The 12795-nt window shown below is 53.4% G+C and overlaps 7 protein-coding genes across 7 annotated transcripts; 1 reads left to right on the top strand and 6 right to left on the bottom strand.

Moving 5' to 3' along the window:
• Positions 1-423: 423 nt before the first annotated feature.
• Positions 424-3140, bottom strand: J4E90_004132 (uncharacterized protein; the record flags this gene model as incomplete). Its single annotated transcript, XM_051433698.1, has 7 exons — positions 424-905; positions 954-1620; positions 1670-1931; positions 1981-2519; positions 2575-2617; positions 2707-2801; positions 3057-3140. 7 exons carry the CDS (start codon positions 3138-3140, stop codon positions 424-426), a joined length of 2172 nt encoding a protein of 723 aa, XP_051292216.1.
• Positions 3141-3555: 415 nt separating this feature from the next.
• On the bottom strand, positions 3556-5041 carry J4E90_004131 (uncharacterized protein; the record flags this gene model as incomplete). The annotated part of the gene is made up of 6 exons (XM_051433697.1): positions 3556-3972; positions 4020-4405; positions 4458-4614; positions 4667-4874; positions 4928-4979; positions 5035-5041. 6 exons carry the CDS (start codon positions 5039-5041, stop codon positions 3556-3558), a joined length of 1227 nt encoding a protein of 408 aa, XP_051292215.1.
• A 1000-nt stretch (positions 5042-6041) lies between these two features.
• On the top strand, positions 6042-6403 carry J4E90_004130 (uncharacterized protein; the record flags this gene model as incomplete). The annotated part of the gene is made up of 2 exons (XM_051433696.1): positions 6042-6195; positions 6249-6403. The coding sequence occupies 2 exons, from the start codon at positions 6042-6044 to the stop codon at positions 6401-6403; spliced, it is 309 nt and encodes a 102-aa protein (XP_051292214.1).
• A 1261-nt stretch (positions 6404-7664) lies between these two features.
• J4E90_004129 (uncharacterized protein) lies at positions 7665-8682 on the bottom strand (the record flags this gene model as incomplete). The annotated part of the gene is made up of 2 exons (XM_051433695.1): positions 7665-8171; positions 8545-8682. The coding sequence occupies 2 exons, from the start codon at positions 8680-8682 to the stop codon at positions 7665-7667; spliced, it is 645 nt and encodes a 214-aa protein (XP_051292213.1).
• Positions 8683-9363: 681 nt separating this feature from the next.
• On the bottom strand, positions 9364-9692 carry J4E90_004128 (uncharacterized protein; the record flags this gene model as incomplete). The annotated part of the gene is made up of 2 exons (XM_051433694.1): positions 9364-9495; positions 9552-9692. 2 exons carry the CDS (start codon positions 9690-9692, stop codon positions 9364-9366), a joined length of 273 nt encoding a protein of 90 aa, XP_051292212.1.
• A 326-nt stretch (positions 9693-10018) lies between these two features.
• Positions 10019-10564, bottom strand: J4E90_004127 (uncharacterized protein; the record flags this gene model as incomplete). The annotated part of the gene is made up of 1 exon (XM_051433693.1): positions 10019-10564. One exon carries the CDS (start codon positions 10562-10564, stop codon positions 10019-10021), a length of 546 nt encoding a protein of 181 aa, XP_051292211.1.
• Positions 10565-11187: 623 nt separating this feature from the next.
• J4E90_004126 (uncharacterized protein) lies at positions 11188-12725 on the bottom strand (the record flags this gene model as incomplete). Its single annotated transcript, XM_051433692.1, has 6 exons — positions 11188-11281; positions 11329-11398; positions 11445-12064; positions 12110-12228; positions 12292-12351; positions 12408-12725. The coding sequence occupies 6 exons, from the start codon at positions 12723-12725 to the stop codon at positions 11188-11190; spliced, it is 1281 nt and encodes a 426-aa protein (XP_051292210.1).
• Between the last annotated feature and the right edge of the window lie 70 nt (positions 12726-12795).

Here is a 12795-nt window from a genome sequence, read left to right as displayed (position 1 = left end):
GTAGTCAATGTAGGTCGCGAGACGACGCACTGCACGCTCAACCATTCAACCCATGCGCAGAGGCTATACAATTCAAATATTTGATTCGTTTCAAAGAAACTAAGTAGATAGATGTGCACGTCTCGATCGACAAGGCCCTATTCTTACAACGCGGAATTTGCATCGCGCTTCCTCCCCCCTAGTCTCAATCCTCTGTTATCCCATTCCCATTCTCCCAGCTTGACAACACGCTCCAATCTCAGGTATACCGCCAGAAATAAAAGCAAGCAAGCACCGTAACTCCTGTCGTCCTGATGCTGATGCCACCGCAATGGTAAACGCCAATACCCCAGGCGTTCAAGAAACAATATGAGCGTCCAACCATGACGCGAGCGAGTCCAACCATTTGTATCCAGGGTCTGCCCTGTCCAAGTCGTCGGATGCCTAATGCGTCGGTTGCCGAGGTAAATGTAGGAAGATTGTACACTTTTCAATCTCGACATCCTCTTTCTTTGCAGTGCCACTCTCGGATTGAACCTTGCGCTCCTTCTCCGCGACGATCTCAACCTCGATACGATTGACGCCAGCTACGAGTTTGGCTTCGAACAGTGGCTCGCCCTTCTTCTTGCCACCCTCGTAGCTGGGACTTGGGCTTGTGCCGTTGATGCCTGCCGTGACAGGAACACGATTTGCTTCGAGTGTCTTATTGCCATTCACAGTGACAAAGAGGCGGTACATCCGGCTTGTAAGCGCGATAGGGACCTTGGGTACAACTTGAATGTAAGAGTTGGATGGTGCGACCACCATCGTGGCACTGTACATGGTTTTTTGTTTGTTCGCCAAGATGCTCGTAGACCATGGCTTCGACGGGTTAAGCGCTGGGTGGGTGTTGAGTGTGATTTTGGGTATTAGTGCTTCGTCGACGCCTGCGTTTGTTAATGGAAGATCTCTTGAATCAGGATTGCTACACTTACTCTTGAGTGGCACCTTTCTGAAACTGTCTACGCGGTCTACTGGTGGAGGCGCGTAGTAAGTTGGCGTCTGGAATGAGGGAACGTGATTTCCATTCTGCAGTCCAATACCGTTCGGATGTGGACTGCCGCTTGCCTGGCGAGACACACTCTGTGGAGGGGCCATGCTCGGATGTGGAGTCTGCGCTGGGACGCTGAGTCGGGCAGCCTGGCTATCCGGTGCGGTGCTGGCCGGCCTGATGGCACTCAGGGCAGGGGATTGGACGTCTTGCTTGACACCGTTGACGGCGGGCGGGGATCCTGCGGTTTTGTTCTGGGCAGCAGAGAGTGGTGCAATCGACGAAGCACCACCTCTTGGTCCAGTAAACGGATTGGCAGGTGCTGTTGGGGTCGCGGCTTTCCCAGGTGGGGCTTGAGATAATCGGTTGCCCACGCTATCGAGAACATGTCGTTGTTGTCGCTGAAGGGCGTCGTTGTCAACAATGACGCCGGGCGTCGCAGAATCGCGAGCACTTGGAGTGTTACGCTCTGATCCCGGGCTCGGCTTCAGCTTCAGCTTGAGCTGCTGTTTTGGAGCCGCGGCGGCGCTGGACATGTTAAGCTTCAGCTTCGGTTGCGTTGGCTCGCTGACTTTGGATCTGGCTTCTTCGAGTTTCTTGTTGAAGATTTCCTACGCCGGTCAGTACTCAGGTATGAGAGCATGCAGACAGTGTACGTACTTCAAGTTCGAGCGAGAGGTTGTAGATGTCGCTACCATCTTCGTTGTAGATACGAGCATTCTTCCAAATCAGACTGAAAGCTTCTTCGAAAGCGTCCCAGCTTTTGAACAAAGTGTGACCTGTCGGAGCCTCGCGTCCCACTACTCCGCGAACCTTCTTCTGTATGGCGGCCAACGACATGGGGTCTTTGATCAGCTGGTAGTAGTCCTTCAAGCTGCGCGACGGGAGGTTCTGGAAGGGTAGGAATATCTGCAGTCCTTGGCTGGAGAGTGTTAGCTGGCTGGTATTTCAGCACAGAGCATGCAACTTACTCCTCATAATCAAGAATCTCCCTCACGATCTGCTCCTGTGCCTGCTGGAATGTCTTGCCTGCATAATCAGCACTATCATCGTCCTCTTCCAGCGCAGCAGACGCCGACTGTCGCAACTTGGACGGCGCTGGTGTAGCCGACGCCGCGATGGCGGCCGCGCGTCGAGGGCGGTCGGCTGTATCTTGCGTGGCAGGTGTATGTGCGTGGGCGGTTCTTGGGGTCGAGGTAACGCGGGGGGAAGGTTTCGACGGGGTGGAGTTGTCTTCGCCCGGGATCGGGGTGGCTGTTGCGACATAGTTGCCGTCACGGTAGGCGGGATTGTGCTTGACCATCCAGTTGGAGGCAGTCTTGCGTAGACGCTCGGCATCTTGGTATATGACGGAGTTCTTGTCGTTGAAGGCCTTTGCGTTGTTGACCAGTCGTTTGCAGTCGCTCTCGACTTGAGCTAGGGACGCGTACTCGCCGTTGTTGAGTTTGTTCTCGATGGTATCAATAGCAATGGGCAGTTTCGTGAATTCGTAGTAGTCGGGCACTTCGGCCTGCATGCAATTGTCAGTGGACCTGGTGTATGGAGGGAGCGCAACGGGGACATACCTTGTCGGGGAGAGTGAGGAAGTGGACGGCGATGGGGCGTCCGCTGCAAGCTGTCAGTGGGGGTTCATATGTTCGCACACTGAGGAGTATGGAAGCTGCCAGTGCGACAGGCGTCAGAAGGGCGTCACGTACGTCTTGTCCTTGGCCTGCTTCAAGCTGTCGAGGAACTTCAAGCCTGCCGTCGTGGTCGACTCAACCGTCTCTGATCGGGAATTGGGCGTCTCGGCCTGCACGGAAGCGGTCTCCTGTCAGCATTGTTCTCATTGTTGTCTAATCCAATTCCCGCCATGGCTGAGTGCATCGCCGGCGCGCGCGTGGTGTTGAGGATTGATGAGGGGCCGACGGGGTGATGGCCTGGTCGTCGAACCCCCCAGGTGTCGCGCTGCTGGACTAAGGAGCATCCCGCAACGCGCCCATCACGCCTCGTCCATCTCCAGGACACGCCCGACGATGCATCGCCCACCACCACAGCCTGCACGTACCGTCCCTTTTTGTCGCTTCGCAGGGCGCCCGTCGTGGTCGCCCGCTGCAGCACTCGCGGCTTTGCGCTTGGCCGCGCTCTCCATTTCCGGTTGATTCGTGATCGCGTAGTCGGACTGAGTGGTTTGCCGAGCGTCTCGAGGCGGCTAGGGATCGTGGCGGCGGTGCAGTGAAATGCGCGTTCCGTCGTCAACCCGGTGGACGCGCCGCAGTGTTCAATCTAGGCTTCCCAGTTTTGCCAAGCCCCCGCGCACGGTCCGCTTGCATCACCAGATGCGTCCTCCACCACACCATGGCCACGACAAATAGTAAACACATGAACTTGCAGCATCACGCTTCAAACAATGTCATTCAGCCAATCAACTGTTTCTAGGTAGTGGGGCCTGGTCGCTATCTTCCAGGGGTATACTTGGGAAACGAGACCTCCGCTAATACTGCAGCAAACTCAACATGTTTGTAGGATCACGCCAGAAACAAGGAAAGTCGTCCAGAACTTCTCTCTCACTTCTGCACCGGCTCCGACGCCTTCTTCTCGAACTCCGCTCGCGCCTCCGCTTCCTTCATCTCGCGCACCTTGGCTAGCACAACTTCCCGGAAGATGGCGCCCTTTGCGATTCTGCTTAGGCGTCCAGGTCCCTTGCCTGTGTCTGCGTTCTCCTTGGTTGCCAAACTCTTGTCCTCGGAATGCGATGCAATGGCTTCACCGGCTGCCTCGCGAGCGTTGGCGGGCACGTCTGCCTCGCCTGGTACATCCTCTTCCTCGTCTTCTTGCATCTTGAGCGCTTCGATGCGGTTGGCAAGCTTGACGAGCTCGATGCCGCGCTTGAGACGGGCCTTTGCCGCGTACGCCTTGATCTCTGGCACCAAGTTGTGGTCGGTAGCAGTGCTTCCGCTGAGCCACACGTGTTTGAGGGCAGCCTAGTATTGTTAGTGCATTCCAACAGACCCTGACTGCTTCATCGTACTTCACTGGTTGGTCGCTTGTCTGGGTTGGGCTCTAGCAGCTTCTTGATGAACTCCTTGGCCTCCGGGCTCACTTCCTTCCAGTAGCGCTCGTGGAAGATGACGCGACCGTTCTTGCATTCCTCAATCAGGTCCGCAAGGTTCTCTGACCGGAACGGCGAGTATCCGCACAGCAGTGTGTATGTGATGACGCCCATGGACCACATGTCAACGGGCTTTCCGTGACCCTTCTTGAGCATGACCTCAGGAGCAGCGTATCCGAATGAGCCAGCCATGGTGGTCAGGACTTCGCTCTTCGAGTCGAGCATCTTGGCGATACCGAAATCCGCAAGTACGAGGGAGGAGTTCGCGTCGCGTGTGAGGTACAACAGGTTCTCTGGCTTGAGATCTATTCGGAATTAGCTGCTGTAGTCGCATCCGATCCGAGGCGGAGAATATACCTCTGTGAACGACATTGTTCTTGTGGAGGTAGTTGACTGCATCGAGTACTTGTCGGATTGTCTCAGCGGCGTCCTTTTCTGTGAACTTGCCCTTCTCGCAAATGCGATCGAAGAGCTCTCCACCCGTCGCCAATTGGGTTACAATGTAGTACTTGTCCTGGCAGGTGTCAGCTCCACAGTCCCACAGAAGGGACCCGTATCGCGCGTACCCTTGACTCGAACCAATCGTGGAACTTGACAATGTGAGGGTGCTTCATGCGCTGCAGCATCTCCAACTCATCGTACACCATCTGCTCGTTGCCGCGCACATTCTTCTTCAAGATGATCTTGACAGCGACCTTGCCCTCGGGGCAGTCAGCTTCTCTGACGATACCGTAGGTTCCGGCGCCGAGTGTCTTTCCGAAGCGGTATCGTGATCTGTGAATGGCATGTTCAGTACACGTCGGGGCGCAGGGCAGCAGGATACAGACTTGCGATCATAGCTGTCGGGCTGGCCGTGCAGCTTGTTGAGCATGTTTGTCACTAGACCAGCAGTCAGTCCTGGATATCGCAATGCGCACCGCAGGGAGGGAAGTACAACTCATGATGGGCGAGCTGGTAAGCAGTTATACGACTGCCGCGAGCGTCGTCTCAGGCTGAGGGTGAGATTTGGGGTGCCTATCAGGCGCGTTCAGCTGGTGGTGGGGTGGGTGAGGGGTAAGAAACAACAGTTAGGTAGCAATGCTGTCTTAGGAGCAAAAGGCAAGGCTGCAAAGGAAAGTCGTGAAAAGGAGGCACGGAATTGGACCGGGTCAGCAACAAAGGTCGAGCGTCTTGGAAGGCTTGCTGGAGTAGCACCTAGCCTGGCTGTGGGGCAGGCGCATTCGATGTTCGTGTCCGCCTCGCGGCCTCCAGGGTTTGAGCCTTTGAGGCGCAGCGCCAGCGGATGGCTCAAAACCTAGCAGCAGCCCTCAACGCTTTCTCCATGCCATATTTGTCAGGCTCAATTGACCACAGGTCGATGCTACCACGTACTATCAGATGAGTGGGCGGACATTGCATACACGTTCTGTTGCAGTATACACGCGTCGGGCAGGCTCAACAGGGACTGTCATCTTGACTCGCGAAGCATAGACATCTCTCTGCTCGCAGCTTCTTAATCATATCCTTAAGAGCCGAACAGTTAATCTCTCTTCTGGTACGAAAGAGGCCGTACTTTTCGTATATTCCCTAATGGTCTGCTCTAGTATGCCGACACCAACGGTCGCTAGACAATGCACAGTTGCATTCGCAGTATGACTCTACTGCAGCTTGGAGACGCGACCATTTCAATGCTCTCAGAATGCACGCGCCACAGCAGGTAGGGCCCAGTTCATGCCAAGAAGGAACCGCTCGTTTGGTCCCGCAGTCGCAACGCGCGCAGGTTTGCATGTGGAATTCCTACGTCATGCCCTCCCGTCTACATAATCTGGGCCTTGATCGACAAACACCCACCATACCACGCACATCACTTCTTTATTCTGCCAAATCTCCTCTGTAGCAGCACTACACACCAATTTCCTCACAAACTCTCACACACAAACGAGCAACCGCATAGTCTCCACTATGGCTATCGGCATCTTCACCATCCTCGCTGGCTTGATCGCCTTGGCCGCCGGCTACTTCTACTTCTTCGGTATCTCCCCGGAGATGAAGCGCAAGATGGAGAAGCAAGCCCTCCAGACCATGGGCGAGAACAAGATGTCCTACATGGCCAAGGGTGAGTCTTTCCATACTCACAAACACCATGCCGCAAACACTAACACCTCGCAGACCAAATCAACAAAATCCCCACCTCCGACCAAGAAGACGTCAAGAACCTCAAGCAAGGAATCAGCAACCTCGCGGGCGGCGCCATGCAGAATCCCATTGGAGAGCAAGCTGGTGAAAGCGCTGATAGACTCACATCTCCGCTCACCGGTCGCTAATGCCTCTTCTTTTGTACAGTCCGAGCGGCGACCCAAGTCTGGGATCAGACCAAGGACGTATCGAAGAAGATCTCGGACCGGTTCCACTAGGAGGTGGTGAAGGCGTGTCTGAGGGCATTGCTCGAATGCCTTCGGGGATGGGTTATCGCATCCAAGGAGACGATTCAGAGAGACGTCCGGAAGAAAGCGGAGTAGCGACACGACAGCAGAAGGCGAATGTTGGACATACCCTCGGTAGGCGTTTGGTGGTTCCTTTGTGGCTCCTCTCACGGTAGCCTTCTCCTTGTGTACCGTCCCGGCAGGTTTGCGCCGTACTCTCACGACCGTCATGGCTCTCATAACGGCCTCCCATATCCCTAATGAAATCTTTCCCCGTCGTCTTGATAGACTTGTTTCAATTCCTCATTATCCAACCTGTACCCCACCACTCCACACCAGCCACGCGACCCCCTCCCAGCCCAGAACAATCCCCCAGAACACAGCCTGAAACCTCACCTTCCTCGTCTTATGCTGGAAATAGTGCATGCCTGCCAATGCTCCCGGCCACCCTCCGACTATCGCCAGTGTATGCAACGTCACTTCTTTGACCCTCCACTCCAGATTCCGCGCCTGCATCTTATCGTAGCCATAGAAGAGAAACGTCACCCCGCTTATCAAGCCAGCGTAGATGAGCGAGTATACGGGTAGCGCCGCGATGGTGTAGAGGCGGATGAGCGTGACGGTGGGTAGGATGAGCGATGTGGTACCGCAGATGGTTGCGATGGTCAAGGGTCGGTGGCGGGGACGCGCGCGTGGTGGCATTTTCACGATAAATTGTGGTGGCGTGAGAGAACCCGGGGGCTCGGGCGCATCGTGAGCGGGGAAGGAGCAGTATTGGCGAAGTGCTGGTGAGTGATGGGCGAACGCGAGCGAAGCTTTGCCGATGCTCTGTCGATCTCCCGGGCCGTTGGCGGTTTGGTGCTTGGACGGAAGAGGTATAGTGTTACCGGAGGGCTAGCGTGAGGTGGTCAATTCGGCTGCGGCTCTTTATCATCAGCTTTGCTGTTGACGTACACGGATTCACATGCATCGCAGTGCTTTGCGCAATCTAAAAGGAGATGTAGGTTCAGCTATCGTTGCTCTAGACAGTATCACCACCCCCGAGGTACTACAAATGATCTGGAGAAGCCGCTCTACCCTACTTCACCCCTCCATCAACGCAAGATGAACCACCAGAAGGCTCTTTCTCATTTCAATGGTGGAGAAGATGACGTAACCGCGCTCAAAGTGCGAACTCTACCTGAGCTTTGTTGTCGTACGGCCCGTACCTGCGACCGTCGTACGTATACAACCAATAGCGGTTGGAACCCTCTGATGATACACCCGTCTTTTCCGGGGCTTCCACCACATACATCCTGTCAGTATCCCTCAAGGCACGGATATTCTCAGCATATTCCCAACTGCTGCTCAGAAATTCCGCATATGACTCATCCTCGTCCTCGTCCGCAGACGGCCAATCAGTGTCCGCGCCAAGGAGATCTCTGGATGATGGAGCGTCTGTGCCTTCATTTGCTGGCGTTGACTCAAACGGCTTTCCATCTCGTAGTAGGGCAGTTCGTTTGACATCCTCTTCGGAACTCCCCCTTCGTCCCAGTCCTTTCATCTCATCTGTCGTATACGGAGTGAACGTTCTCTCCAGCTTCTCGAAATCTTCCAAAATTTGTCCGTAGTGCTTGTATGGGTCCGCAGACGGATATCGAATGTCCGCATCAAGGAGATCCCGCAGCCACTGTCATTTGGTCAGTACATCTCTCTCGGCACTGATATGAACGTGATTCCTTGTGCGAACTTACGGAGGCTTGTCTGCCATAGTATTTGGTTGCCTGCGCTGAGTAAGTAAGGTTTTGGTGCTGGTGAGGACATATTCTAGCACTGACCCTACTAAACCCCTCTGTCGCCTAACCATAGTGAAGCATGTACTTCAAGCGATCGTCTGGAACTTTCGTTGTGCCGCATGTGTATGCACAACCGATCGCACGAGTACATTCAGCAGGAGCTTCATCTTCTTCGGCGAGTCCATCGAAACAGTACCTGATACACTATACTCCGTTAGATTTTAGATATTACTGGAGGGTACGTCTCAATCTCACCTGGCAGGTTACCTTCTCGCGGAGTACGTCGATACTGGGCTGGGCTTTCGGAACTTCGATGTCGGGAGTTTGCTGTAAGCCAGGTGCCTGTGCAGTGCCGGCAACGGCACTGCACAAGACAACACCGAGGATGTTGGTAAGGAGCTTCATGATGGAGGAGTTATTTCCTAGAACTTGGTGGCTGCGCTGTTGTTCAAATAGATGTGAACCCTCTTGACGCGTTCGGGTGCGATCGCTTCAGTGCGGAGAGAACAGAGGTGGCATGGTTCCTGAACCCTTGAGTGATGGCTTGATCCATTGAACTCCAAACCCTATCCAATGAGCCATCGTCAAAACGCTCAACATCCTGAAGACGCGCGTCTCCAATCAGCAATCAAACGATAACCATGTGCGAAAGCAGGATACCGTCGCGAGAGAAGGGTTTATATGGCAGGCTTTCGCATGCCTTCCTTTTGTACTGATCGTTGAGCTAGTGCTTTGGGACGCGATACAGCCTTTTTCCAAGAGCTCTCGGGTATCTTCATATGATCGCGAGAGCTGACTGTACTACAACCTACTTGAAGATGTCCAAATCCTCTCGGTCTTGTATTCCGAATGTATACTGTGGCTTCCCTCATTAACCCGCAAAGCGCTCCTCTCAACACCCCAGACGCTTCAAATGCTCCGGAAGATCCATAGCATCACGCGGATGCTCCTTCATAAACTCATCTGCCACGCGCTCACAGTCCTTCGCCTGCAACACAAACATCGCCCGCCACGTCTCAGTAGGCTGTTCAGCATACTACACCCTCGTCAGCACACCCAAGTCCACAACCACACCCACAGAGATGCTCAGACGTCTATCCTGGTCTCACTCACGTTCGGATCTTCCTTGCATGCCTTCGAGCAGCGGATGTAATTCCAATCTCCTTCTCCGCCTCGGCGGGCCTTGTACTTGAGCGTGACCATGCAGTAGTTGTAGCACTAGGTTTTGTTAGGCGATTTTTTCATGCAGAGGGGGATTTAGTTTCTTGACTTACCTGTTTGAGGGGTGTTGTGGGTTCGAGATCTGCGAGAGGGATTGTGTCGGGGTTTTGACGCAGCTGGGATTCGGATAGGTGCACGGAGGCGGTGGCGGCGGCGCACAGGGCTAGGCGGAGGATGTTGATGTAGAGCTTCATGGTGGCGTGGATGGTATGTTGAATCTATGAGCTGAGGAGTCTCAAGTTTGGTGTTGGAAGTATTTTATGCTATTGTGTGAGGGATATGGAATGGTTTTGCGGTTTGCGAACCCATGGTTGAAATTCGGTACTACCAGAAAAGCACACATCCAATACCCTGTCCGCGTATTGCTGCAATCTGACCACTATTCTTGGAATACAGGATGGTAAAATCTAGAGGATACATTGTTGACATATACGAAGCGCATTAACGGAAGGCGCCAACAAAGCTGCAACCTCCCTCTATCCTCACGCATGATCAGCACGCCCGACACCCTTCTAAGCCCTCATGGCCTACTAACAGGACCTTGATAAAATTTCCTCAGCACCTTCTCCTCCTCATCCATAATCCTCCTCTGGATCTTATTCCTCAAAATCTCAATCTGACGATCATACTCCCACCGCGGTGTATCCGCACCCCTCATACCAATGAACCTCGCAAACATCCTCATCTTGATCTTTAACCGTTCCAGCTCACCTAGTTTACAATTTTCGGGTAAGGCATCGCTGGCGTCTAAGAAGGGTTGTTGCCAGTTCATTGTCTGGGGATATTGGTTTGTGAGGTCTGTTGAATTTGTTTGGGAATAGTAGGCAGCTAGCGCGTCGAGTTGCGCTTCGGTGAGGAGGAAAAGATCGAGCATTGTAGAGGGGAACTCGGGTGCTGGTATCCCTGTCTCCACGTGCACTATGGGGGCGATGGTGAGGCGCATTTCGGCAATTTTATTTGCGAGGGCTGGGTTGCGATTCCATGGTGACATCTTTCTTGCTATTCGCCTTTGCACAATGCTCGATGTAGGACTTATTGCTTTGTTGATTCCGTTTGTATCGCTCATGCGTCGGTTAGGCATATGTTCGTTTGGTAAAGAGATCCTGGTCGGGCAAGGGCTTGCTGAATGAAGAAAGTTTGCTGCAGGAGGACGTGTGCGACGATATTTGGTGTGAACCAGCCGGGAGTGTGTAGCATGCAGGGTTGAGGGGTCGCCGTAGTATATAAAGGCGACACAAACGGGCGTGGCGGCTGTCAGAAGAATGGGTTTTGTTGGAGCTTTGCTCTTTGTTAAGACACCGCCGCTCAAGACTTGCTCTTCTGACTCCTAGTATCTCGTGAAGAGTAGAGCCTTTGTCTTTCTCCTGTCACGTGTCCATTGTCTCCGTGTGGATGATGGAAGGCTGCTACTGCACAATGTTGCGCATCCATGGTAGTGATGGTAGTGCTTGATGAAGGCGGGGGCTGATCACCCTTGTTGAGGATGCGGTGGCGTGTTGGCTTACATTGTGATGCGTTGGCAAATCTTTCACGATCTGAACGCCGCTGTACAGCTCCGTTTCAGACACGACCAGCGGTGAATTTGTCAACCTCTTCGTTTTCGAAAACTGTGGTGGGTATAGATAATGGGAATGAAGGCCTTGCATGCGTCAGGTATCTGAAGGCAGATAGCGTCAATGGAAGGAAGCCTCAAGCGTCGAGAATGGCTTGGAGAGACACATCGTTCTCGGCGCCACCAACTGGTTCGGTATTTTTCCAGAACTTGCTCAAGTGCCTTGCACCACTGTGAAGGTGTTAGTACATACTTAGAGGTTTGAGACATTGGCTTACCTGTCGCATAATATGGTGACGATGCGGTGTCCTGGGCCAAGTGTCTTTGCAAGTTTCGTGGCAGCGACGCCTTCAATAAGTCAGTGCCGCCTGCTGTTGAACGCTTCACAACTTACAGTTCACAGCACTAGAGCTTCCAACAAAGATGCCATCGTGCTCAACCAACCAGCGCGCCATGGAAATTGCTTGCTCGTCGTTAACCCTGATGGCATCGTCGATCAGCTCCCTACCAACGTCGAAGTTGTGAGTCACTCTGTTGATGCCGATCCCTTCAACGATTGTGTCCACTTGGTGTCGCCGCCGCGTTCCTTCTCTTTCCTTGGGGTCGAACATAACACCGTACTTGACGCGGTTGAACAAGCCGCTGCCAGGGGGATCCGCAAGGACGACCCTGATGTCGGGTAATTTGGACTTCAGGAATAACGCTACTCCAGAGATAGTTCCTCCAGTGCCAGCGCCGCTAACGAAAGCATCTACACGACGCCCAGTTTGCTCATAGATCTCAGGTCCCGTGCCAGTGAAGTGTGCGCGCCAGTTGGCTTCCGTTTCGAATTGATCGGCGAACAGTCCTCTCCCAGGCTTTTCGGAACTTGCGGTGTGCTCTTCTGCTCGCGATCGTGCGAGGTTGACAAATTGTTTCTGGTCCACGATAGGCGCCGGGCGCACTCTTTCTACTTCAGCACCAAGCTTCAGGAGGAGATCTGACTTCTCGATTGCCATGTCGTTTGGCATACAGCTTCGCTTGTCAGCCAACACACCTCTGAGTCAGATGACGACTTACATGTGTGCTTTGTAACCTCTTGCTCTGCAAATAGCGGCTAATGATATACCAGTGCTCCCCACAGTGCCTTCGTATATGGTGTCACCAGAGTGTGGGATCAAAAGACCCTTCTCTTCAGCCTGTTATGAGAATCAGCAAACATACATGATGTAAACCGGAGGCGGAGTAGAGTCTTCTCGTACCATCTCGATGATGCTTAGAGCGACTCTGTCTTTTGGACTGTTGCCGGCTCCGTTGAGGAACTGTTATTCACGTTAGCGACATTCCAGGGCAAATAAATCCATGCAAGTATTCCTACCTCAGCTTTTGCAAGTATGTCACATCCTGTAAACTCCGAAAGTGACTTGATTTTGATGAGGGGCGTGTCGCCTATGCATCCTTCGATGCCTTCCTTGATGTTGACGGCGCCGTGCCCACCACCAAATTCCAGTAAACTCTTCTTCAACGTTTCCAAGTCATTAATTTTTGCGAGTTGCGATAGCCATTTTTGCTGCTGCGCCAGAAGTTGATCTGCATTATCTATTCCTTCTATCGACCTCTTTTTGTTGTATGCAGTCGTCAGAGCAATCCCTAGCAGCAAAGCGCCTAAGAGGTAATATTTGGAGCGATCCACCATTTTTCAAAAAGTTGGGGAGTTGTGGCGTGCAGTTTGCAGAGTTGACGCGATCGGAGCTGGTGGTATCCCC

Source organism: Alternaria incomplexa, assembly GCF_024043165.1.
Source record: "Alternaria incomplexa strain BMP 0042 chromosome Unknown scaffold_5, whole genome shotgun sequence".
NCBI lineage: Eukaryota > Fungi > Ascomycota > Dothideomycetes > Pleosporales > Pleosporaceae > Alternaria > Alternaria incomplexa.
Note: the sequence above shows the minus strand (reverse complement) of the source record. Positions and strands in the feature narration are given on the sequence as shown.